This window comes from Boleophthalmus pectinirostris, unplaced genomic scaffold, assembly GCF_026225935.1.
Source record: "Boleophthalmus pectinirostris isolate CB_2022bp ecotype Guang Dong unplaced genomic scaffold, ASM2622593v1 HiC_scaffold_1, whole genome shotgun sequence".
Taxonomy (NCBI): domain Eukaryota; kingdom Metazoa; phylum Chordata; class Actinopteri; order Gobiiformes; family Gobiidae; genus Boleophthalmus; species Boleophthalmus pectinirostris.
Window position 1 is genome coordinate 20,848,211 of NW_026570970.1, and position 25,164 is coordinate 20,873,374.

General features: G+C 39.7%; 1 protein-coding gene across 5 annotated transcripts; it reads left to right on the top strand.

Annotated features, from left to right (window-relative positions):
- Window positions 1–155: 155 nt before the first annotated feature.
- usp9 (ubiquitin specific peptidase 9) lies at window positions 156–25,088 on the top strand. 5 transcript variants are annotated; one of them, XM_055153605.1, is made up of 48 exons: window positions 157–591; window positions 3,248–3,516; window positions 4,382–4,527; window positions 4,737–4,816; window positions 5,097–5,209; window positions 5,404–5,622; window positions 6,763–6,878; window positions 6,951–7,202; window positions 7,297–7,432; window positions 7,509–7,661; window positions 7,739–7,843; window positions 7,939–8,145; window positions 8,219–8,355; window positions 9,627–9,665; window positions 12,629–12,762; window positions 12,842–12,932; window positions 13,043–13,156; window positions 13,244–13,472; window positions 13,614–13,709; window positions 13,870–14,081; window positions 14,171–14,411; window positions 14,508–14,657; window positions 14,765–14,885; window positions 14,979–15,109; window positions 15,315–15,593; window positions 15,697–15,822; window positions 15,925–16,062; window positions 16,181–16,347; window positions 16,420–16,528; window positions 16,615–16,761; window positions 16,835–16,981; window positions 17,066–17,273; window positions 17,349–17,569; window positions 17,666–17,853; window positions 17,937–18,110; window positions 18,179–18,320; window positions 18,423–19,179; window positions 19,379–19,502; window positions 19,585–19,810; window positions 19,901–20,030; window positions 20,415–20,600; window positions 20,819–21,039; window positions 21,215–21,303; window positions 21,400–21,556; window positions 21,971–22,183; window positions 22,515–22,544; window positions 22,929–23,027; window positions 23,147–25,088. In XM_055153605.1, exons 2-48 carry the CDS (start codon window positions 3,415–3,417, stop codon window positions 23,369–23,371), a joined length of 7,827 nt encoding a protein of 2,608 aa, XP_055009580.1. In that variant the 5' UTR covers window positions 157–591; window positions 3,248–3,414; the 3' UTR covers window positions 23,372–25,088. The 5 variants fall into 5 exon arrangements, with proteins under 5 accessions (XP_055009570.1, XP_055009574.1, XP_055009580.1 ...); XM_055153595.1 differs by having other exon boundaries at window positions 156–591; window positions 13,043–13,472; XM_055153606.1 differs by lacking the exon at window positions 9,627–9,665.
- Window positions 25,089–25,164: the final 76 nt, after the last annotated feature.

Genomic DNA, 25,164 nt, shown 5'->3' on the forward strand with positions numbered 1-25,164 from the left:
TGTTACACATAATATGAAGTATCACTCACTACACACCCGGTGCGGTAGGTGGCGATATAGTCGAGTGTCTTTCGGTTCGTAGCTGTATCGGCGATAAGTAATCTACGGACTGGCTGACCGTTTTTGGAGCTGGAGTTATAATTCTGAATACGACACGGGTTTGCTGCCCTTTTCATACAGCGGTGTTGTACTTGGTGATGGCTGTTGGGCTGCGCTGCAAACTCGCTTACTAACACGGCTGCACCGCCCGGTTCACGGTGTTCTTTGGCTTGTCATGTGAAGCTGTATTTGTGTCAGACTGCGCTTCCTTCCGCCATGTTGAACTGATTCAAGTTGTGAGTGACTGCTAGGACCGAAGTGACAAGCCCCAGAAATCGGACTAGATAGAGTTAGGGGGCTGAAACCGCGCCGGTGACGCAGGAAAAACACCCAGAAGCAGGAGAAATCGTAGGAATTAGACCATTGTCGTTACTCGTCTGTGTCCTGTGCAGCTGTCACCGATATAGGCCACGTTTATGTAATATTCGACGGCACCATCGTTCAAGGCTGGCCATAGCCCGTGAATAGAGAGGAAGTCATATCAAATTCCTGGTGAGTTGCTGCTAACCATCGCTAGCTCGGCGCTTACTGGTTGTTAGCCGGCTAGTGCTAATAGCGTCAGCTGGTGGTTGGTGATATGGTGTGCTATTACTCTTTTGATATGGTTTTCGTGACTTGTCCGGCAATCTTTACCATTCTTTGCATCTAGTGTTTGAATCAGTTTTAATGTCAAAGTGCTTGGAGCCATGTACGCTGTAAACATCTAACCTGCCTGCCAGTCTCACTGAAGCAGAGTTAGCACTAGCCTTCCGCAGTCATTCCTGGGCACTGTCTAATGACTGACAATGTTGGATTCCTTTTAAACGTACTATGTTTACAAATAGCGTAACGTTATGTACTCACATTATTTAAGACGGACCATTTGACATTTATATCATAAGAGGTGCCTGTTAATCAGAGTTATCTGTGAGTATAATTTCGTATTAAACACAGACTGTATTTCCATTTAGTTTTATTAGAGCTATAACTTGGTATTGGAAGATACAGGTCAGAGCACTCTACAATTTCAGGAAATAGACGATGCCACAGTCACTAACATTGAATGTTAACGCCAAATAAAATCGAAAGCAAACGAATGGGTTTCATGAACATTAAAAGCCGTACATTAGTCCTTGTATCTAGTGTCGGGTAACTTGTTGGTCGTTAGGTTTGCCCGACACGCCATGTAACGTTAGCTAAACTGACTTTACCGTTTAACTCGAACCGAGCTAACCGGTAGCATTACTGTCAAGACTGCCTTTAGTTGGCGTGACTGATGCTCTGATAATAATGATATACTTTGACATATCCTGTAACATTTACATGGATGATAAGCATTTAATAACACTTTAACAGCATGTCTCTGCTGCCAAAGCGTGAGCTGTGTTGTGTAGGTTGGAGGCCTGAGAATAATGAGGCCTGCCTCAGCGCAGTGGATATGGACGAGGCCTTCACGGCTCTGGGCGGATCACTTTGCAGCTGAAGCCAGCGCTAGTGCCGCAGCTACAAACCTGGCGATAACATGCTATCCCAGCTGTTAACCACACTTTATTACTCCATATCAGACGTACCGAGTCCACTAGTCTACGGTTAATATTTTTCAAATACAAATACATATTTTTACATATGTATTCTTTCAGTTTTAACCAGAATCATTGATTTCAATCGACTCACAATAGACGTACATAACTATGTAAATCCCGTTCTCGTAGAGCCGCAAAGCAAAGGCACATAACGCTCAGTTATAAAAGAAAGCGGTTTAAACGTAAACAGCCTCTGCTTTGTCTGTACAATGTCATAGAAAAAAAAGGAATAGAGACTGGACGCGTCAACAGGATTCTTGTCAAAAGACAGTTATTAATTGTTCACCAAGTGGAACAAGAGTGGATTTTTAAAGATGCACTCTGCAACTTTTTCTGGTGGCGGGTTCTACCAGCTGCTTGTTGTCATGGAAATTATATTGCTTTGCTTAGAACGATCCACAATATGGCATTAAACTTTAGACAAGCAACATGGAGACAGGCAGGTGACAGTAAGTGACAGATTTACAAGTGGCCTTGCTCACTAAACTGTATGCATGCTTTTCAAAGTGTTTTTGAGCTGATGTAAGAAACAGATGTAATACTTTTTTATCTCTCAGAATTGTAGAGCTCTTCCTGATGCATAAATGTTAGATGAGCTTCTTCTAGAGTCTAGTTTTGGTGGAACTCTCTTAAAAATATTTGATTTTCAAATTACACCACACAACACACTTTAAAACATGGTTTATTTCTTATTGTACATTTCATTATGAGTGGAACTTACCAAGTTCATTTCAACTGATATCACACAAATTGTACCTCATGTACTATATATGCTCATGTAGTATCGTGTAAATGTATGTGGTTGTCACCTTTTTGTATAAGAAATCAACTTTAATTTAAAATGTAATGTTGTATGTGTTTTCATATATAAATGAAATATTCACACAATGAAATATTCAAGACACATGTACCTGGCAGCTTCTGAAAGCATGAACAGACAGCAGTGTAATGTCATTTGTAAAAAGAGAAATAGCTTTTGTTCTTCGTAGCCTCAGTTTAAAAAAGACAAAGATGCATTTCAATTGTGTCTTTACTGAACTTGTCACGGATGGCTGACTACACAGGGCAGGGCTTGCTTTTGCTAACTATTATTATTGCTTATTTGCTTTGTTGGATTTTTGTAGTATTCTGGTAGTTTATAGGAATCCAGTAAAGCTTGAGGTTTTCCAGTGGTAGATGATCCATATAAAAATGTAAGCAATGAATAAAGTCTAAATATAAAAACGCCTTAGGCCAACATCTAAAAAGCATTGTTTCATAGAACTGCTTATCTGGGTGTTTGATTTTTGTCTATTTTGTTTTATTGAGGCTGTTGCAAGTAATATGTTTCTGAAAGATTATGTTTTTCATTATAAACATAACCTTGACATTTACTTTATGGCAGATTTTATTTTGATCCTTTTGTCACGCTAGAATACAATTATAAAACACAATCTTTACATACTTGGCATGTTCCTAAACTATCATCATCATCACCCCAGATTAAGATTAGTCAATCATTCTATTAACATTTTGGTTTCTATATGATTTAACTGTCTATCTTTTGTTTCTTAAAGCTTTTCTAACTCAAACTTTTACCCCCTCAGGTTATGCAATGGTCGCAGCAGCACATCCAGATCTCCAGGTGCTTGTGTCCCTCTACTGCGTGTTTGGGCTCTCTTCCCTCTGCCGTACAGCTGAGTTGGCTGTGATTTCCTTCCTGACCAGCACTCCCTAAGAGGCCAAGATTGCCAAGATCTGCCCCGTGGCGAGCATGACGGCCACCACGCGTGGCTCTCCGGTGGGGGGCAATGACAGTCAGGGCCAAAGCCAGGCACCTGATTCTCAGAGCCAGCCTCCGCTGCCACAGAATCAGGTTTGTGTTGATGTGCATTACACTGTCATTAACAGTGCATGTTTTGATTTGAGCCAGTGTCCCATTTCAGCCATGGTGCAATTTTAACAGGTCTTTCTCATACCTAACGATACAAAGATGCCTCAGGGAAAAGGATGGAGGGAGGGAGCGGAAAAGGGGCAGAGTGTAAAGGCAAGGCATCAATGAACAGAGCCTCCTGACTGGAGAAAGGGTGTTTGTGTATCTTTGTGCAGCGGCCTGCGTTGGTTAGAGATGAGCTGTAGTGAGACGTGAGAGGCAAACTGCCTATGTAGGTCAGCCTTCACACACCCCCACATTCATACTCTTATGTCTATGTGTCTTCATTAGTCTCAGACACACATCTGTTCACACCTCCAAGGATGCGCTCACTCCTAGACACTTGTCTCCCGGCCATTGATTAGCAGCAAGTCAAGGGTGGTCTTCCCCTAATTGTAATTCATTGGTCATTTTCTTCAAGTAGCGATATTTTGTACTATTAGGAATTAGGAATTAGAAATTACCTGTGGCCACGTACAACTAGAGGTTTGCTGTTTAATTTGGCTGCAGTGTGTTGGTAGTCATTTTTCACTAACCCTGTTTCTGAGATTTGTATTCCTACATTGTAAAAGGCAGCTTGCCAATGCAAGTTTGAGATCCTGTGTCATTTTATGTATATTGAATGTTACTACATGATGTATTTCATAATCTCTACTCATATTGTATGCTAGAATATAAAATGAATGCATGAAATATTAAGCTGCCACACATGAGCTCATTTCATGTGTTTTGTTTTGTCAAATGTAGTAAGCGGCTCTTTTGGACTAGAAAAGGCATTTACTGATTGTGTGATTGGTGAATTTTCTAGACTTCATCTCCTAACTCGTCTAATGAGAACTCTCCAGTGAGTCCACCAGAGGATCAGGGAGCCGGTGATGGACCTCCTCAGCTGGAAGAAGAAGAGCCTGCCTTCCCGCACACTGATCTAGCCAAACTGGATGACATGATCAACAGGTTGGTACTTATACCCTCTCACTAGACACATTCTGGGCTACTGCTGCTATTACTATTACATTCAAGTCAGTGTGCCTGAATGTTTACTTGTTTTTTGTTTGTTTTTTACCATAAGTTGCATAAGTGATTAGTTTACTCTAACAATATGTATTGTTTCAGTTCAAAAGTCGGTCAGAATCAAATCTTTGATGTTTTTTTCCCCCCCCAAGGCCCCGTTGGGTTGTCCCAGTTTTGCCAAAAGGAGAGTTAGAAGTCCTCTTGGAAGCTGCTATAGACCTGAGTAAAAAAGGTAATTTTTGCTACAAAGAAAAGAAAGTTCATTTACATGATTCTTGAAAATCACCTTTGCTCTTTCAATGACTTCAGCTTATCTATCTGGCTAAGGTAGTCAAGGTAGTCAATCTTTATACATTCAGCAGTATTGACCTCTTCTGAAATTCTTTTTCTGGAACCCAACACAAAATCATGAAATAGTCAAAGAATGTTAACCTGTTTTTTTAACAGCAAGGGTACATGCCTCTTGTGTAAGAAATACCCCAGTAATAAACATCATGTTTTATTTTTTGCAGGACTGGATGTAAAATGTGAGGCATGTCAGAGGTTTTTCCGAGATGGTCTCACCATCTCCTTTACAAAAATCCTGACTGATGAAGCAGTTAGTGGATGGAAGTTTGAGATCCATGTGAGTCTTATAACATGCTATGAATATTTTTATAACCAAATTATTTATTATTCAACTGAATAATAACATTTTAATCACTAGATGCACTATAATAATCACTATAATAATACAATATAATAATAATTGCCTTAATTGCAAAACATTTTAAATGTTTTACAATGTATTATGTGATATTTGTGTCTAATGTTTTTCAGAGGTGTATCATCAACAATACTCACCGTTTGGTCGAACTGTGTGTAGCCAAGCTCTCTCAGGACTGGTTCCCTTTATTGGAGCTGCTGGCCATGGCCACCAACCCTCACTGCAAGTTTCATATTTACAATGGCACCCGCCCCTCTGAGAGCGTCCCCGCCGGAGCACAGCTGGCTGATGACGAGCTCTGTGCCCGACCACCGGACCCAAGGTCTCCAAAGGTAAAGATCCTGCTGCACACCTGGTCTCATTTATAAAGCACAAAATTGAGTCTAAACATTACGTACGCGACGTTTGAAGTTTGGGATCTATTAAAAGACAACTTAACGTGAGATTATGTGGTCCTGTCTGCAGACTCTGAGGCTTGCGTATGTAGTTTTCAGAGACGAGAGAAGGACCTAGTTTGAGGAAGTTTGTTTTTGTGCACAATGGATATAGATCCCTTTACTTTATATTTCCAAGAAATATCAAGTAATATTGCTCACCCAAGTACAACTATCTGTGGGGAATAAACACAATGGTTTGTATTTATAATGTAATGTTTTGTCATTTCGAAGCTATCCACACACGTAAGCATGGTAACGTACAACGTGCTGACTTGTTTTGTTTCATATGAGGAAATCTGCTGCCATAATCACTGAACATTAAGTTAATAAAGCAAACATTCAACCAACGCTGCTGTCATATGTGCGGACCGGTAACAAAGCTCCGTTACCCCTCCTCTGCCCCACACACATATCACCACAGCTTCCCTCCGCACAGAGCACCAGGGCAGCGTGGCTCTGCTGTTCCCTCTCCTCGCGGTCCCCTGCCTCTCCTCATATCACACGGTGTGTGAGGGGCCAAGCGGACTGTGGCGGTATGTGTCTCCCTTATATGTGTGTATGTATAAATGGACATGGCAAACCTGCTAGCCACTGCATTTCAAATAGGGATGCACACAGGGGTGCATCACCTTGCATTTGTAATACAATACCTAAAATTACTGTTCTTGGCCTTATTAAAGCTATGGGGGCTCTATCAAAGCTGTGTAAAGCGCACGGATGTGAATTACTCACTGTATCAGCACCAGTGTGGCTTTCTGCTTAAAAAAATAATGCAATATGCAGCCCCTGGTGAAAAAAAAGATTTGGACACCCCTGATCTATAGGCTAAACGCCATCGCTTCTAAGCACTACTTTACTCAAACTGTTGTGTTTTAATAACATGGAAATATGTTTGTCAGAAAAGCCAAGTTAAGAGATTCCTGCTGGAGGTGCAGTCTATGCGAAAGAAGTCCCAGTATTCATAAATGAGACCACAGATATTCAAAAGCTGTTTAAAGTTCTAGCATGATGAAAATTATCCTTGTGTTTTTACAGGGCTGGTTGGTGGACTTAATAAACAAGTTTGGGACGTTAAACGGGTTTCAAATATTGCACGACCGCTTCATGAGTGGACAAGCACTGAACGTCCAGATCATAGCTGCACTTATCAAGTAAGATGATAGTTAATAGTGTTTTAGTGCATGCATTATTATTTCCTAACTATCTTTTTTTTCCCCCACCAGGCCTTTTGGCCAGTGTTATGAGTTTCTCACATTGCACACAGTAAAGAAGTACTTCCTTCCAGTCATTGAGATGGTTCCACAGTTTTTGGAGAACCTAACAGATGAGGAGCTGAAGAAAGAGGCCAAAAATGAAGCCAAAAATGACGCACTATCAATGATAATCAAGTCTTTAAAAAATCTGGCTTCACGTGTTCCAGGACAAGAAGAGACTGTAAAGAATTTAGAGATTTTTAGGTTAAAAATGATTCTTAGGTTAGTATGGGTGGCATATTTTATTTTAAAAATGATGTTCACTTTTAATGTACAGTGTGTGTTTGACACATGCATTATTATTCATTTTTTTTAGGTTATTACAAATTTCTTCTTTTAATGGCAAAATGAATGCACTAAATGAAGTGAATAAGGTGATCTCCAGTGTATCCTACTACACACATCGTCACAACCCTGAGGAGGAAGAGTGGCTGACTGCTGAGCGCATGGCAGTAAGTTAAACCTTTAGTAGTTCTCTATGCATTGACTTTTTTTTTTTTTTTTTTTTAAACACTTATTGTTTTACAGGAGTGGATCCAACAAAATCACATACTGTCAATTGTGCTAAGGGACAGTTTACATCAGCCTCAGTATGTAGAGAAGCTAGAGAAGATTCTGCGCTTTGTTATCAAGGAAAAAGCTCTTACCATGCAGGATCTGGACAATATTTGGGCTGCTCAGGTATTCTAAGATGTTAAATGGTTCACGATCAATAAAAAAAATACTAGTTTCTTAACAATTTGCTTTGTTGCCATCAGGCTGGAAAGCATGAAGCAATAGTAAAGAATGTTCATGATCTTTTGGCCAAACTTGCTTGGGACTTCTCACCAGAGCAGCTTGACCATCTTTTCGACTGCTTTAAGGTTTGAATTTTTTAATTGAATAAAATATTTTAGTATGTTCTGTGTTTTCAGAGACACAAATCCAACATAACCTTTTGTTACTATTCTCTTTACAGGCTAGCTGGACCAATGCCAGCAAGAAACAGCGTGAGAAATTGTTGGAACTAATTCGTCGCTTGGCAGAGGATGACAAGGATGGGGTGATGGCTCACAAGGTTCTAAACCTGCTGTGGAACCTGGCTCACAGTGACGATGTGCCTGTAGACATCATGGACCAGGCTCTCAGTGCGCACATCAAGATACTGGACTACAGCTGTTCACAGGTATCACTTTGACTCTCCAAAGGACAAAGAGCATCTCCACATGAGCTGACTCTTTTATCTCATGTCTTATCAGGACCGAGATACCCAGAAAATCCAATGGATTGATCGCTTCATAGAAGAACTACGAACCAATGACAAATGGGTGATCCCTGCTTTGAAGCAAATTAGAGAAATCTGTAGCCTCTTTGGAGAAGCCCCTCAAAACCTTAGGTAAGGCAGTAGCAGTGGCACAAAGAATCTGGTGTAAGATGTATTTGTTTGCACTTTGCTTAAGACATTAATTATTTTTATAATTTCTATTTAATTTTTTGCATATTAGAAATTAGAAATACAGTGTTTAGGCCTGTCACAATAATCCACTTAAAAGTGTGATATATTACATTCAAAAAATACCTTGATGACAATAATACTGACACTAAATCTAAAGCAGGATAATCTCAGTGTGCCTTTTCTAAATTAATAATATTATTTAAAAACATGAGCTGCCATGAATGAATAGCAGAATGAAACTGTAACACTGTGTAAAACTTCTGATGGCAGGCATGCCAACAGCATAACTTCACGGAGATGGAAAGTTAATGGTGCACTGTGTAACTTTTCTGGTGGAGGGTTCTGCAATCTGCCTTTCTCCTTGGAGATGTTGTTGTATTGTCTAAAGTGTCCCTGACTTTCATTTACTCAATAACATGGGTTTTTATTGATTTAAAAACTTATGTGTGTGTGTATGTGGGCTCGCCTCTCCACAGACCTGTAAATTGGCCTATGGTGTTACCTGCTGTCTCCATAGAAATAAATAAGTGTAATGCTATACAGTGAACCATTCCAGGCTACATCTCCATGGAAAGAAGCTGGTGACAAACCCTCCACCAAAAGTTACACAGTGCACCTTTTAAAACCAGTTTTTGAACATTGTCAATAACAACTCTGGTCTATGTATATAGATCAGTGTTATATTATTGTAATGCAAATCAATAACATCTCCATAGAGACAAGTAGCAACCTGCCATCCACCAGGCCAAGTTACAAGTCATGTCTGTGGAAAGGCAAACGTTTGCTTTTATTTGATTGCAAATCAAGCTATCATAGCCAGCACCAGCCTTGAACCTGAACCAACAGAGCCAGCACCTTGGTGGAAAAGTAAAATTAATTGATTATTTATTAGGTTACTTATCCAACCCTCTGCAGCTCAAATTTTTGGTGTACAACTAGAATGATGACAATAAATTATAAAAAGCGTGACAGGTCTAACAATGTGGCCATAACAGTATTATTTATTCTATGCGTATGAAGTTATTTTTGCTAACCTTGTGCAAAACTAAGTACCATGTATTTGATAATAAATTATCAAACTTGGCTGTGGCAGCCCCTAATGTTAATTTTTAGTTAAAAGAAAAACAAGTTTTTAACAATAGGATTTTGACACGTCATTTTATTTTATTGTGTAATATGCAAAATCATGGCACACATGCCTATTTTTTCAGAAAGAAAATTCCTTGTAAAATACAAACAAGCATAATAGGGTAAGTTGAGAGAGCCTCTTTGTCAAGCTGAACTATTTTCATGCATTGCATAAAATACTCTTGCTATTCTTTTCTGGGTTCTCAATTTTCATTAAAAAATAAAAACAGACATTTGAGGAAAATTTAAATGGTTACCAATAGTACAACATTCAAGACCATGTATATGAGCTCATACATTGATTAAAAAAAATATACATATTAATTGTCATTGCTACATTGTATTAAATACTGCCCTACAAAGGAAAGTATCTGTGCTGTCAGTAAAACTGGGAGAAAAAGTTTTGAAGGATTTGGTTTTTGTCTCCAATTTCAAATCAGTGACACTGATTTAATACTGATTTGACCTTCTTTGATTCCTTTTACTTTGTGTAGTGAATGTTCTGTTCTTTCATTGCCCAACAATAAGTATTCTAGTATGTGTGATGATGAATAAGAAGAGTTTCAGCACTGTATTTTGTTCCATTTCAGGGTTATATCAAAAAAACTATTTAAAGTGCACAGTAAATGTGGGGGTCCACTATCTTATGTGTTTGAGGAATTGAAATTATTAGAGCAAATTCTGATCATCATTATGTATGACACAATGTGTGCAGTCTTAAGTGTGTCTACATGTGGCATCAGCATAGTTGCACGCTACATGCTAGCTGTGTTTTGGGGTTTATAAAAGTTAATAAAAGAAAGGAAAATGGGGTGAAATGGTCTTTTGAGGCTGAGCTCATCTGTGGGGCACTTGTGTTTGCTCTTCACACATGTTCAGTGTTCACAGAATTATGGTAGACACGGCAAGAGAATGGCCCACTCTGCAACCAAGATTTCAAAATATCAGACACTACTTGTCTGCTGCTGAAGCTGATTGTCTTTAGCTGTATTGCTGTCCCTGTCGCTGAGATCTACAACCCATGTTTTTGACATAAAATTTTCCCCATAATCAGTCATACAAATTTTGGAAAATTTCAGTTAGATATATTTTAGGCAAACATTTTGTTTTGGTTAATATGCCCCAAACAATACTCGCAAAGCTTATTAACACTTTAATACAAAGAGGTAGCTGCACAAAACCTGACTACCCTGCTCTCTCAAAGGTTTATGGTTGGTAGTAAAATTAGATTACATCATTTGGTGAAAATAATCAAAATCAACCCTACATATTGGCCCAAAAATATCTGCATAGCTTATCTTCCAACAGTTGCTCTGCAGTCTAAACAATGGGTATCAGCCATGGAAAAAAAAAAAGGTAGATCTCTACACCAAATGAAACAAGTCTTATGAATGCGGTTACTGCACTTTTCGTTTGTAGGGCAGTGTCATATTAAGAGTATTTTTAGCACTGCATTGTTAATGTTGTATATTAGGGCTGTATAATTAATCAAATTTTAATCAAGATTCAGTAATTTGTAATTGTCAATGATCAGCTTGGGTCTTTTTAATCCAGGGGTCTACAGTCAATCCCCTATCAGTAAAATCATGTAATTTGGAGTAGAATTCAGACATTGGAGGAAGAAATTTGACTATTTTCTGTGAAATAGCAGTGATTACAATTATTAATTTATGTTCAGGAAAATTAATATAGAAGGCCATTTTTACTTTTTTTCAGTAGGACAAAATCAAATCAGATTTTTCAGTCAACAAAAATTTTAATTTCTTTTTTTTTCTTTCAATGTCGACCAGCTCCAATTTAATCATCAGATTTTTGGACAATAAAATTTGATAAATGGACCCACTGTATGTGACTGCACCATAATCTGTTAATTCATCTCTTTTTGTTCAGCTACAACAGGGAAAAATTGACAAATCATTTCTAATGTTTCTTTGCAATTGAGTCCAATCTTTATGGCAGTAGTACAAGCAGTACGGAACTGTTTGTAGCCTGCACTCTTAAAAAAAAAAAATAGTGCAATCACAGCTGGAAGATGCATATAGGTTTTTCTCAGTATATGAAAAGCTCAAACCAAGCTCAGAACCATCAGCATTCACTCACTGAGCTGCAGAGGCTACACTAGCACTGATCATGATTGGCTACAGGTGCTGGGAAAGAGGCCTTTTAGTTGTAAAAGCTAAATCTCAACATTGAAACTGAGGCTCATTCTGCTTTCTGATTGGATAATTGTCTTGAGAACCAAAACACCATATTTGAATTCAGTTTATTTTAATTGGAACATAAGAATAAATCAGCATTAGAATATGTTATCAGTCAAAGCTTGTTTTGAACATGTTTACTTATATCTGGGGACACAGGTCAAGTTAATGAAATTTAAAATCTAAAATTGTATGCAATTGTTTTCTTGCCTTGAGTCTGTTAAAATATATATTTTTGTTATATATAGGTAAATGTATTTTATCATGCATCTGTCCTATTGTAATTGACAATGAAATGCAATGAGTGCTGCTGGGTGGCCTAGGGGTTAGGTTGTAGCACGCTTGGCACTTTATTTGGCCTCACTGTTGGAGCCAATTCTTAGCTCTGATAATTGCTGGATGTGTCTCTGTGATCTCTCCATTGTTTTACACTAATCATTCTAACCGTTAGATAAGTAATAAAGCAAAAAAAAAAAAAACATGTGACATGTCACCTGCATGATTCCATGGAAATAGAAAGTTAAAACCATACTTTTTAGTGCCATACTGTGGAAGATTATAGCCAAAGAAACATCTCTATGGAAACAAGCAGGAGAAGACCCTCCTCTAGGCCAAACTAGTGTCAAGTTTGTGGAGGTGCAAGTCCGCTCAGAGTATGTTTTTTCAGGGTAATAAAAATAACCAAAATAAAAACACAAAACATGTTTTTATTTTGGTGTATTTTTTGGCAAAAAAAAAAAAATACATACTATGGCTTTATTTACTACTGCTGGATTTCTTACAAATACAACATAAATACTAACATTTTTAGCTGGATATTTACAAACCATTTTTGACTAGCTTTTGAGTCTTGTGTTTTATAACTTTTTTTCTTTCTCTTTCTATAGTCAAACTCAGAGAAGTCCCCATGTGTTTTATCGCCATGATTTGATCAACCAACTGCAGCATAATCACGCTTTGGTCACTCTGGTCGCAGAGAATCTTTCAGCCTACATGGAGACGATGAGGCAGCTCTCCAAAGGTTGGTTTTGAACTACTACATAAATAGACATTTAAGTACTATTTGTTTATCTTTTTTTTGTTGTTGTTGTTATTTGCAGAAGAACAGGCTGAGTTTGACCCCCAAACCGTAAGACCTGGGAGTCGGTACAGCCATGTCCAGGAAGTACAAGAACGACTTAACTTTCTGAGGTACAGCCATACTTTGAAGTTTAAGTGGCACTGGGAGCTTTAAGTGACATGGACATATGGGTTATGGACATTTGATACTCAAATAATTTAGACTCTATTTTTATTACCAGGTTTCTATTGAAGGATGGGCAGTTGTGGCTTTGTGCCCCACAAGCAAAGCAGATCTGGAAATGTTTAGCTGAAAATGCTGTGTTTCTATGTGACCGTGAGGCCTGCTTCAAATGGTTTGATTTTTCTGTTGCTCTTGTCTGCTTGATTGTTTTATTAGTTTTTTTTTTTTATTGTTCATGTTTTGTGATGTGCATCAACAGGTATTCTAAACTCATGGGGGATGAGCCAGATCTTGACCCAGACATTAACAAGGACTTCTTTGAGAATAATGTGCTGCAGTTGGACCCCTCTCTGCTCACAGAAAATGGCATGAAGTGTTTTGAGCGGTTCTTCAAGGCGGTCAACTGCAGAGAGGGCAAGTTAGTGGCTAAACGTCGGGCTTATATGATGGATGACCTGGAACTTATTGGCTTGGACTACCTCTGGAGGGTAAGACGGCTAGTTGATGCTGGAACCTTTCTTTCTGATATATTAACTTTTATGAATTTTATTTGAATTATTATTTCAGGAAAAAATGGGTTTGTAGATTTAATTGCAATTACATGTTGCCTTTTTCTGTCCTTTTTAAAGGTGGTTATTCAAGGTAGTGATGACATTGCCAGTCGGGCTATAGATCTGCTGAAGGAAATTTATACCAACCTTGGACCAAAACTGCAAGTTAACCAGGTACGTTTGTGTGTACTAATCTTAACATATTGTTGTGAGGAAAAACGGATTCTACTTCCTGACAATTCCGCCCAATACCAGACTCCTATTTTTTCACTCTTTATCTTTCATTGTTGGCATGTTTTTGTTTTTTTTTTGTTTTTTTGTTTTTTTTTTACAGGTGGAAATTCATGAAGATTTTATCCAGTCTTGTTTTGACCGGCTGAAGGCATCATACGACACCTTGTGTGTGTTGGATGGAGACAAAGACAGCATAAACTGTGCTCGTCAGGAGGCCATACGTATGGTGCGAGTACTAACTGTACTCAAGGAGTACATCAATGAATGTGACAGCGATTACCACGAGGAGAGGACTATACTGCCTATGTCCAGGTATAATTTAACATCATCATACTGAGTGCAATTTGAATAGAGGCTACAGTAATCTTACTCATGTTCTGCATTTTCTGCGTTTCTTACAGGGCTTTTAGAGGAAAGCACATCACCCTTATAGTTCGTTTCCCAAACCAAGGGCGTCAGGTAGATGACCTGGATATCTGGTCACACACGAATGACACTATTGGTTCAGTTCGACGTGCAATTCTCAATCGGATCAAAGCTAATGCTGCACATACTAAAATAGAGCTTTTTATTGGAGGAGAGGTTGTTGATCCAGCTGATGACCGGAAGCTGATTGGTCAGCTGAATTTAAAAGACAAAACGGTAAGCAAACTATTTTTAAAAAAATGTATGCAACATAAATTTAACAATCTGTAATAATCAGTCTCTTTGTTCCTTATTTCTTGTTTTTATGTACAGCTTATCACAGCAAAGCTAACCCAAGTAAGTGCCAACATGCCCTCTAGTCCAGACAGTTCATCTGACTCATCCACTGGATCACCCGGTAACCATGGTAACCACTATAGCGATGGACCCAATCCTGAGGTGGAAAGCTGTCTTCCTGGTGTGGTAAGATGTTTGATTTCTGATAGAAACTAGCTATGAACATAACCAAATATAAAGACATAATTTTTTTCTATTGAGTCCATCATGACCTATACTCTCCTTTTTTGCAGATTATGTCACTGCACCTGCGCTACATCTCCTTCCTGTGGCAAGTGGCTGATTTAGGCTGCAACCTCAATATGCCTCTTCTTAGAGATGGAGCCAGAGTTCTCATGAAACTCATGCCTCCAGGTAAGCATACATCAGGGCCCTAATATCAAGAGATGGTTAACTTTTGGAATCACATTTTGAGGTACACTTATATTTTGTTCTGTGAATCCCCAGATAATACCACAGTGGAGAATCTGCGTGCTGTGTGTCTTGATCATGCCAAGCTTGGTGAGAACAGTCTCAGTCCTTCTCTGGACTCGCGTTTCTTTGGACCCTCGCCCTCACAAGTGCTCTACCTCATTGAGGTGGGTTTTCATTGTTTCTATTTTTTGTTTTCAAGATTTTTCACATAACGATTTTAGGGCTTTTATAATAATATGCAAGATAGCAATTTAGTTTAAGTAAAGCCATGCTCTAGATATTTATTTTGTAACCTATTTTATGATGGCCAGTATGTACTAGAACATATGAAATGGTTTGGACTGTAAAAATGTGTACTTTTTGTTTTAGGTTGTGTATGCTCTGCTGATGCCAGCCAGTGCAACACTGGGGGAAGATGCCAGTGACTTCCAATACAACTTCTTGAAAAGTGGAGGGTTGCCTTTGGTGCTGAGCATGCTCACGAGGAACAATTTCTTGCCCTCAGCAGACATGGAGACTCGGCGTGGAGCTTACCTCAATGCACTAAAAATTGCCAAGCTCCTTCTGACTGCGGTTGGCTTTGGACATGTCAAGGCTGTGGCAGAGGCCTGTCAGCCCAACGCTGAAGGAAATGTTCCTGTCTCACCGGTTTGTCCACATATGACACAGACTGTGATACATTTTTCAAACAGGTTTGGAAACTTGTACTTAATGATATTTTTTCTGACTTGTCTTCCTTCTCTGTGCACAGATTAATCAGGCAACACATGACCAGGCCCTGGTCCTTCAAAGTGCTTTACAAAATATTCCCAATCCTGCCTCAGAATGCATGTTGCGTAATGTTGCTATTCGTCTGGCTCAGCAGATTTCTGATGAGGTAATTATTGTTTTTATGTTATGGTTGTAGTGTTTTATTTATTGATGTGTTTAAAAAAAAAAATTTTTTGTTTTGTGTTTTTTTTTTTTTTGCTGCATGCAGAACTTCTTCCAGGCATCAAAGTACATCCCAGACATATGTGTTATCCGGGCAATACAGAAGATTGTATGGGCTTCAGGTTGTGGTACTGTCCAGCTTGTCTTCAGTTCAAATGAGGAAATCAGTAAAATATATGAGAAGGTTAGTCACTCTGTGGTGCTAAATAGTGAAAAATCAATAATTTTGATTCTTGTCATTTTAAATATCATATCTATGTGGCCAGTATTTGTCAATCTGAGTTTGAATTGTGTATTTTTAGACAAATGCAGCTAAGGAGCCTGATGGTGAGGATGAGCAGGTGTGTTGTGAGGCCCTGGAGGTGATGACACTGTGTTTCGCCCTGATGCCCACGGCTCTGGACACGCTCAGTAAAGAGAAGGCTTGGCAGACCTTTATTATAGATCTACTGCTACACTGCCATAGCAAGTTAGTACACCAGTGTTGTTGTAATTTTTATATGCAGCGTTCACAAAATTACGATGATTACATCATCAACAGGTCCGTTCGGCAAATGGCACAAGAGCAATTTTTCTTGATGGCAACCAGGTGCTGCATGGGCCACCGACCACTCCTTTTCTTTATTACTCTCCTCTTTACAGTCCTTGGGGTTAGTGGAAAATAATACTCACCTCTTTAAATAACGATTTTGAGAGTAAATGATCAACTTGTTTTTTTTGTTGTTTTTTTGTTAAGACTACAGCTAAAGAGCGAGCCAAACACGCTGGAGATTATTTCACTTTACTTAGGCACCTTCTGAATTATGCTTATAACAGCAACATCAACCTGCCAAATGCTGAGGTGCTGCTCAACAATGAGATTGACTGGCTAAAGCGAATAAGGGTATGGCTTGCAAATAGTATATAGTAGCAAAATAAATCCTTGAAAGTTAATTATGTAAACTTTGACTGTTTAGGATGAGGTTAAAAGGACTGGTGAGACTGGTGTAGAGGAAACAATTTTAGAAGGTCATCTTGGAGTCACCAAGGAGCTGTTGTCCTTCCAAACACCAGAGAAGAAGTACTACATTGGCTGTGAAAAAGGAGGAGCAAATCTTATTAAGGTACATTAATTACCTTTCGAAAGCAAACTCTAAAATTGTGAGATTTTAAAAATCTCTAATCTTTTTTTTTTCCTTTTTATGAAGGAGCTGATAGATGACTTCATATTCCCAGCATCTAATGTTTACCTACAGTACATGAAAAGTGGAGAGTTCCCCACAGAGCAAGCAATCCCAGTGTGTAGCACCCCTGCTTCAATCAATGCAGGCTTCGAGCTGCTCGTGGCCTTGGCAGTTGGTTGTGTCAGGAACCTCAAACAGATAGTGGATACCCTCACAGACATGTACTATTTGGGTAAGATGCTGCAGTAATTTGATAAATGTTCCTAAACAGTCATTTTCATAGTTACATTGGTGTTTTTTCTTTTAGGCGGTGATACTTTGACTGAATGGGAATATCTCCCTCCTGTTGGACCAAGACCCAACAAAGGCTTTGTAGGTTTGAAAAATGCAGGAGCCACTTGCTACATGAACTCAGTCATTCAGCAGCTGTACATGATCCCACCAATTCGTAATGGCATTCTCGCCATTGAAGGCACTGGCACTGATGTGGATGATGATATGTCAGGGGACGAGAAGCAGGAAAATGAGGTGGCTGCTGATTTCCACCTCCTAGAACGTTATATATTATATACTTTAATAATCGGAATAATTGTACAAACATACGTGTATGTATTTGTAACACAGAGCAATGTGGATCCTCGAGATGAGGTGTTCAGTTACCATCACCAGTTCGATGATAAACCCTCTGGTAAATCAGAAGACAGGAAAGAGTACAACATTGGAGTTTTACGTCATCTCCAGGTCATTTTTGGCCATTTAGCTGCATCCAGGCTGCAGTACTATGTTCCTAGAGGATTCTGGAAACAGTTCAGGTATTTAGAATGGCAGCATGTTTGAAATCTCTTTTAAGTTTAATAGATATTTTTGGTGATTATTGTGCTTGCATCCCTGCAAGGTTGTGGGGTGAACCAGTAAATCTAAGGGAGCAGCATGATGCCCTGGAGTTTTTCAACTCTTTAGTGGATAGTCTGGATGAAGCACTTAAAGCTCTCGGCCACCCAGCTATGCTAAGTAAGGTCCTGGGTGGTTCCTTTGCAGACCAGAAGATCTGCCAAGGATGCCCACACAGGTGAGCGCTTTCTTATGATTTAGTCATTCACTGTTACATTTAAGTTAATCTTTGCTTTTTTTTACTAGATACGAGTGTGAAGAGTCGTTCACAACACTCAATGTAGACATCAGAAATCACCAGAACCTGTTAGACTCCATGGAGCAGTATGTCAAAGGGGATCTGTTAGAAGGAGCTAATGCCTACCACTGTGAGAAGTGTAATAAAAAGGTGAGAACACAGTGTTGTTAGACAAGTACACCGTTTAATGGTGTAAATTGATTCAAATCTTGTAATATATTTGGTTGGTTTCAACCCTGTTTTCTTGTTCAGGTGGATACCGTGAAGCGCTTGTTAATTAAGAAGCTGCCACCAGTCCTTGCCATACAGCTCAAACGTTTTGATTATGACTGGGAGAGGGAATGTGCCATCAAGTTCAATGACTACTTTGAGTTCCCTCGGGAGCTGGACATGGAGCCTTACACAGTAGCTGGGGTGGCTAAGTTGGAGGGTGATGACGTTAATCCTGAAAACCAGGTGATCCAGCAGAACGAGCCCTCTGAGCCCACTCCTCCTGGGAGCTCCAAGTATCGCCTTGTGGGCGTACTGGTCCACTCAGGCCAGGCCAGTGGGGGACACTACTACTCTTACATTATTCAAAGGAATGGAGGAGATGGTGAAAAGAACCGCTGGTATAAATTTGATGATGGTGATGTGACTGAGTGCAAGATGGATGATGAAGAGGAGATGAAGAATCAGTGCTTTGGAGGAGAATACATGGGCGAGGTATTTGATCATATGATGAAGAGGATGTCGTATCGGAGGCAGAAGCGCTGGTGGAATGCGTACATCCTTTTCTATGAGCGTATGGACTCACTGGACAAAGACAGCGAGCTTGTCAAGTACATCTCGGACTTAACTATCTCCTCTACAAAACCACATCAGGTGAAGATGCCTGGTGTTATAGAGTGCAGCGTCCGCAAGCAGAATGTCCAATTCATGCACAACAGAATGCAATACAGCTTGGAATATTTCCAGTTCATTAAGAAACTTTTGACCTGTAACAGTGTCTATTTAAATCCTCCTCCAGGTATGTTTTTCTCTACAAAATTTTAGCCATACTACAGAACACAGTTTATTTGTTGGTGCACTGTTGTCCCTGAATATTATTGTTAGAATTCACCTTTAAGAATATTTTGTTGCTGTTGTTTTTACTGTGATGTTGCCTAAACTAAGGTTACTTTAAAATAATGTAATTTTGATGCATTCTTATTTTACCTTTCATGTAGGACAAGACCATCTTCTGCCTGAAGCAGAAGAGATTGCTATGATCAGTGCTCAGCTGGCTGCTAGGTTCCTTTTCAGCACAGGATTTCACACAAAGAAAGTAGTTCGGGGTCCTGCCAGTGACTGGTAAACTTTCTTTTACTTTTACTTTTTTGTCTCAAATATATATTTTTTTTTAATTTTTTCCCCTTTTTGTACTTTTGTTAAGGTATGATGCCCTTTGCATCCTACTGAGGCACAGTAAGAATGTACGCTATTGGTTTGCACACAATGTCCTGTTTGCATATCCAAACCGGTTCTCGGAGTACCTGCTTGAGTGTCCAAGTGCTGAGGTGCGTGGTGCATTTGCCAAGCTCATAGTCTTCATCGCCCACTTCTCTCTGCAAGATGGCCCCTGCCCTTCACCCACTGCCTCCCCGGGACCCTCTACTCAGGTTGGTGGAAAACTGGAGCATCCATAGAATATTTTACACCAGAAAAAAAATGAAGCATCTTGGGCTTAATTTATTTGACTTGTGTTTCAGGGCTGTGATAACCTCAGTTTGAGTGACCATCTGTTGAGAGCTGTACTCAACTTGCTTCGCAGAGAGGTCTCTGAACACGGCCGTCACCTGCAGCAGTACTTCAACCTCTTTGTCATGTATGCCAATCTAGGTAAGGCGTGCAGACATCACAAACTGTCAGGTTCACCTGCCTCTCATGACAAAATAGTTTTAGTATTCTTCTACCTAAGTAAGAGAAAAATCACATTTTAATTTTGTAATAGAAAAGTTACACAATGGCATTTTTATCTTGGTCACAAAAGAGCTTTTGGCTGCTTTAGGTGTTGCACAGGATATTCAAACTAGATATTGTGTGCATACCAGCGGCAAACTGTAAACAGTCTGAAATGAACTGATAGAACAAGAAATTAGTTAATTTTCTTGCACATTGGGATTGTAAAGCACAAAATTTGTGAAAACAACTGTAAGATTTGTGATCAAGGTAAAATTGGAGTAATTGTTCTAAAGCTTGTACTTTAAATTTTTATTTCTACAGGTCTTGCAGAGAAAACACAGCTGTTAAAGTTGAATGTTCCTGCCACTTTTATGTTGGTTGCTCTGGATGAGGGTCCTGGCCCTCCAATCAAATACCAGTACGCTGAGCTAGGAAAACTCTACACAGTGGTCTCTCAGCTTGTTCGCTGCTGTGATGTCTCATCACGCATGCAGTCATCCATTAATGGTAAGTCAACTTTGGCTTACTCCTTTTTCTTATCAAACATGAAGTGGGGATAGCCCAGTGAGGATCTACATCCTTGCTCAGGATTTTGAGACTGAGAAACTAGCCACTTGGAGTTTGTGCATTGTGTAAGCACAGCTCTGAGCTGAGGGCTTTCTTGTAAACAAAAAACTTTGTCTTTACTTTTCCCTGTCTAAAATCTTTTCCCTTGACTGTTGTAGGTAACCCTCCACTCCCCAACCCTTATGGAGACACAAACCTAAGCTCCCCGGTGATGGCTGTGCAGCACCCGGTCGCAGAGATCCTGTTTGTGAGGACTAGCTATGTGAAGAAGATCATTGAGGACTGCAGTAACTCAGAGGAGACAGTCAAACTGCTGCGGTTCAGCTGCTGGGAGAATCCACAGTTCTCTTCCACTGTGCTCAGTGAGCTGCTCTGGCAGGTAGATGTCGCTCTAAAGTTTGTTGTCTGAGATTTTATTGAATTATCATCTCCTATCACTGATGTCCAAGTGATGGTTGATACCACAGAAACATGGCTTCCCTTATCTCTATTTTTAAAAATGTGGTCTTCAGAATAACTACTTGATCATGTGAAGACATGTTTGTTCTTCACAGGTGGCTTACTCTTATACGTATGAGCTGAGGCCTTACTTGGACTTGCTGCTACAGATTCTTCTCATTGAGGACTCCTGGCAAACTCACAGGTCAGTTTTCTGGTTTGCGTGCAACTACTTCTGCTGTAACTATGTAACTATGTTTCTTGTCATTTTTCTTGAATACCGTTGTGCTTTTGCTCTTAGGATTCACAATGTACTGAAGGGCATTCCTGATGACAGAGATGGGCTTTTTGACACCATCCAGCGCTCCAAAAACCACTACCAGAAAAGAGCATACCAGTGTATTAAGTGCATGGTAGCGCTGTTTAGCAACTGCTCTGTGGCTTATCAGATTCTTCAGGTACAGGCCGCTATTCAACCATGGTGCTACTTTTTTTTGTTTTTGTTTGAGCACCATATAAAATAAACATCTGTTTACATTTAAAGATGGGTAAAATGTTGGCACTCAAAAGGAGTAGATAGAAGTTCAAGGAACTTGTGGAGTTCTCCCTCTTGTGCTGTGTATGTCTTGTAAACACTACATTTGCAATGAACAAACTTAAATCTCTCTTTAGGTGTACAGTAACCTTGGAGAACTTGCATGCATATGCTCATGCATACAAATTTATGCCAGAATATCTTAAGGTTCAATGTAACACCAATAATGGCTCAGCTCAACTGTGCCTCCAGGAGCTTTTTACAGTACATACATACATAGACCCATTTTAAATTGTTTAATCACCACTAACTAAACTGCTTGTGTTTACTGATGCAGAGTAATGGTGATCTAAAACGAAAGTGGACATGGGCGGTGGAGTGGCTGGGGGATGAGCTGGAGAGGCGGCCTTACACAGGAAACCCTCAGTACACGTACAATAACTGGTCCCCTCCAGTTCAGAGTAATGAGACCTCCAATGGCTATTTCCTGGAGCGTTCACACAGTGCACGCATGACGCTGGCCAAAGCCTGTGAATTGTGCCCAGAAGAGGTAACTCTGCACTAATCACACTCTACTCCCACCACATATACTATAGGCCTACTTAATGTTAAACTGTTTGACTGAGTTAGGCTAAACACAATTAAGCTATTAAGTAGTCTACAAATTATTATGTGTTTATTTGTTACTTTGATTCAGACTTACTGCCTACCAGCATACACTATCAAATGCCACTCAAATCAAGACATTTAGACTCGATTTGACCTGTTGGTGGGGGCTATAAAATGTATAGGCACTAATAACAAATGTACAACAAAATTGTATTTGAATGTTGAAAAACATCAGATAAATGACACGCTTCTCTGTAATGTTCCATGCACAGCTCAAGTGTACACAGGGAAGCCCAGGGAAGGTCAGTATTCCAGGCACCACTACATAAAGGAAGGAAGTAAAAATGTTAAAATTATAGTTACTGGCAATAAAAGTCACCCACTTACTGTGAACATGTATATTTAGACTTCTGTTCATATTATACACTTATATTATTGCACTCATTTGGCAATGGGCAGTGTTTAGATCAGCTCTTGTTTAGATTGCCACATTTAAGTAACATCCACTTGCAGTTATTATTTTAGTTGCTCTTTTTTGGTGCTACATTCATGTTTAAAATATTTTGTGACTTGAAAATTGCATATACTATTGAGATTTCCATTGAAATAGAAATACATCTTAAATCAGCATAACACAATTAAGTATTAATTAAAATCTTCATTTAAAAGTATTTTTGTTTTTATAGGAACCTGATGAGCAGGAAGCACCAGATGATCAGGACTCCTCTCCTCCTGAGGACACATCTCTTTACCCCCATTCTCCTGGGACAGCCCAGTTTCAGCAGGTGGGCATTACATAATTTGCTTGAACAGTTTTGTTGTGATGTTTATCTTGTGTCTGAGATTTAACTGGTCCTAGATTTATAGATTTAACCTATTGTTGTGTTCATTGTTGTCTGCGCAGAACAACCATCCTCATGGGCAGCCATACACAGGCCCTGCTGCTCAGCACATGAACAACCCCCAGAGGCCCGGGCCGGCCTCTGCCCCAAATCCAGCTCCTCCTCAGACCACAAGCCCAGGTCCAGCTCCGGGGCAGGGCCCACGAGCACAAGAGAACTGGGAGAGCACTGAGGAGGTGGCACCCACCTCCACCCCTGCCCCAGGGCCTGCCCCCCCTAAGGAGTAATGCCCCTGCAGTGCCTCGAGCCTCCATCGTCCCGCTCTCCTTCCTCTTCTTTGGTCAACAGAGCTTCACTTTTGGCCCTCTCTCTGGCCCCAGGACAGGGCAGAGCAATGTCTCCTCTTATCTCAAGGCCACTTAAGATGTTCTGCTGTCAGCCTGTAGGAGGCGCTCTTCCCTGGCCTGGGACTGCTCAGCGTGGGACAGGGCCTGCTGGTTGCTACAGAGGCCAAGGAGTGGACAAAAATTCTACTAAAGGAAACTCATTTAACCAGAGCTGACGATGCTGATGCGCTTGTCTTCACGACAAAAAGGTGTACATAGTATGTTTATGTTTTTGACTGTTCAGATCCCCCAATAGCATAACTTATGGTTGGCTGCTGGGAGATGTTGCAGATTAAAATGAAAAATAAATGGATATTATAAATAAGAAAAATGCCCCAAAAAACTGTACGAAGTCAACAACTCTTGTTTTATCACACATGCTCAGCAGTGAAGTTTGTTATACCATTGGACGGTTCTTGGTCATTCAACTGTAGAAGGACACGTTATTATCATAATAGTTCTATTATCTGAAGCTCCTTGGCACCCTTCTGACCCATGCCAAATCAACTCACAGGTTGTGGTTGGTTTTAGTGTGACATATGGAATGGTTGGGTGGACTTTCCGGTGTTTGGTTGATGTGAAAACGCAGTGATGCAACATTGTTCTGAAACTCATTGCCTTCTTTTTCGTTTGTTCTGTTTATTAATTCAGTCCTTTTTGAAGCTCTATTTAATGCTGTAACATTTAGCATGGCTTCTCACCAGAATAGTGTAGCCCAAGGGAAAACTTGTGATCATAACAACCTAAAGCTGTTTTAAACCCACATCTCTACAGAGGGTTCTCCTTGTGTTCTTTTTATTTCCATCTACCTTATCTATGATGAGGGCGTTACTTTGAACTTGTGTATCAGAAAGTGGCTTTTTAATTGCACTTTGTGACCCTACAACTTCACAATTTACATCCAGATTTCAGTTTAAGGTGGGAATACATGGCTTAGCTTTCATTTATAGGAAAACTGAAAATGAAACATATGCAACAAAATTGCTGCACCTGGCTATCTGGTATAGTGAGATTATCTGGTGTCACTTAAGTAGAGCCTAGTTCTAGACCTGCCCATCATCGTACATTTGCTGTGAGCTGATTAGGGCTATAGTCTGCTGGAGCCAGGGACCGTGACTCTGGGCCACAGTGAGACCATCCGTCACTCAGCAGTTTCTCAGCAGGGTTGTATCGCAGGATTAGCAGCTGGTTAGTCATGATACAACTTGTAATTCTGTAGGAGTAAAGGTAAACATCAGTAAATACTGTATTTAATTGGTAACTTGAATGCGTGTATTTTTTGATCTTTGTTAAAACATACCAAATACTCCTGCAAATGAAAATATTCTGCCCACCGTATTATATTTAAATATTTTGCTCTTATTTTATAGAATTTATTTTGTTGTATTTCACAAATAGAATTTGATTTAAGAGGAACATTTTTGTCCTTGTGTTATTTTTAAAGATATTGACTGTACAGAGTTCTGCGCCCTGTTTTTGCCGACTTTTGTTTTGGCCATGGTGTGATTTTGAATTCTGGAGCTACAGTCGCGATGTGGACTTTCACTTTGTGAGGTTTTTGTGCACAGAAATATAACAAAAGCATTGCGCCCTTAGCAAATAAAGAACATGGAATCTTCTCAAGTGTCTTAATTTGTAGTGAGGTGCTGCTTTCAGTAGCACTTACTCTGCTCACAACACTTTGAATTTATATG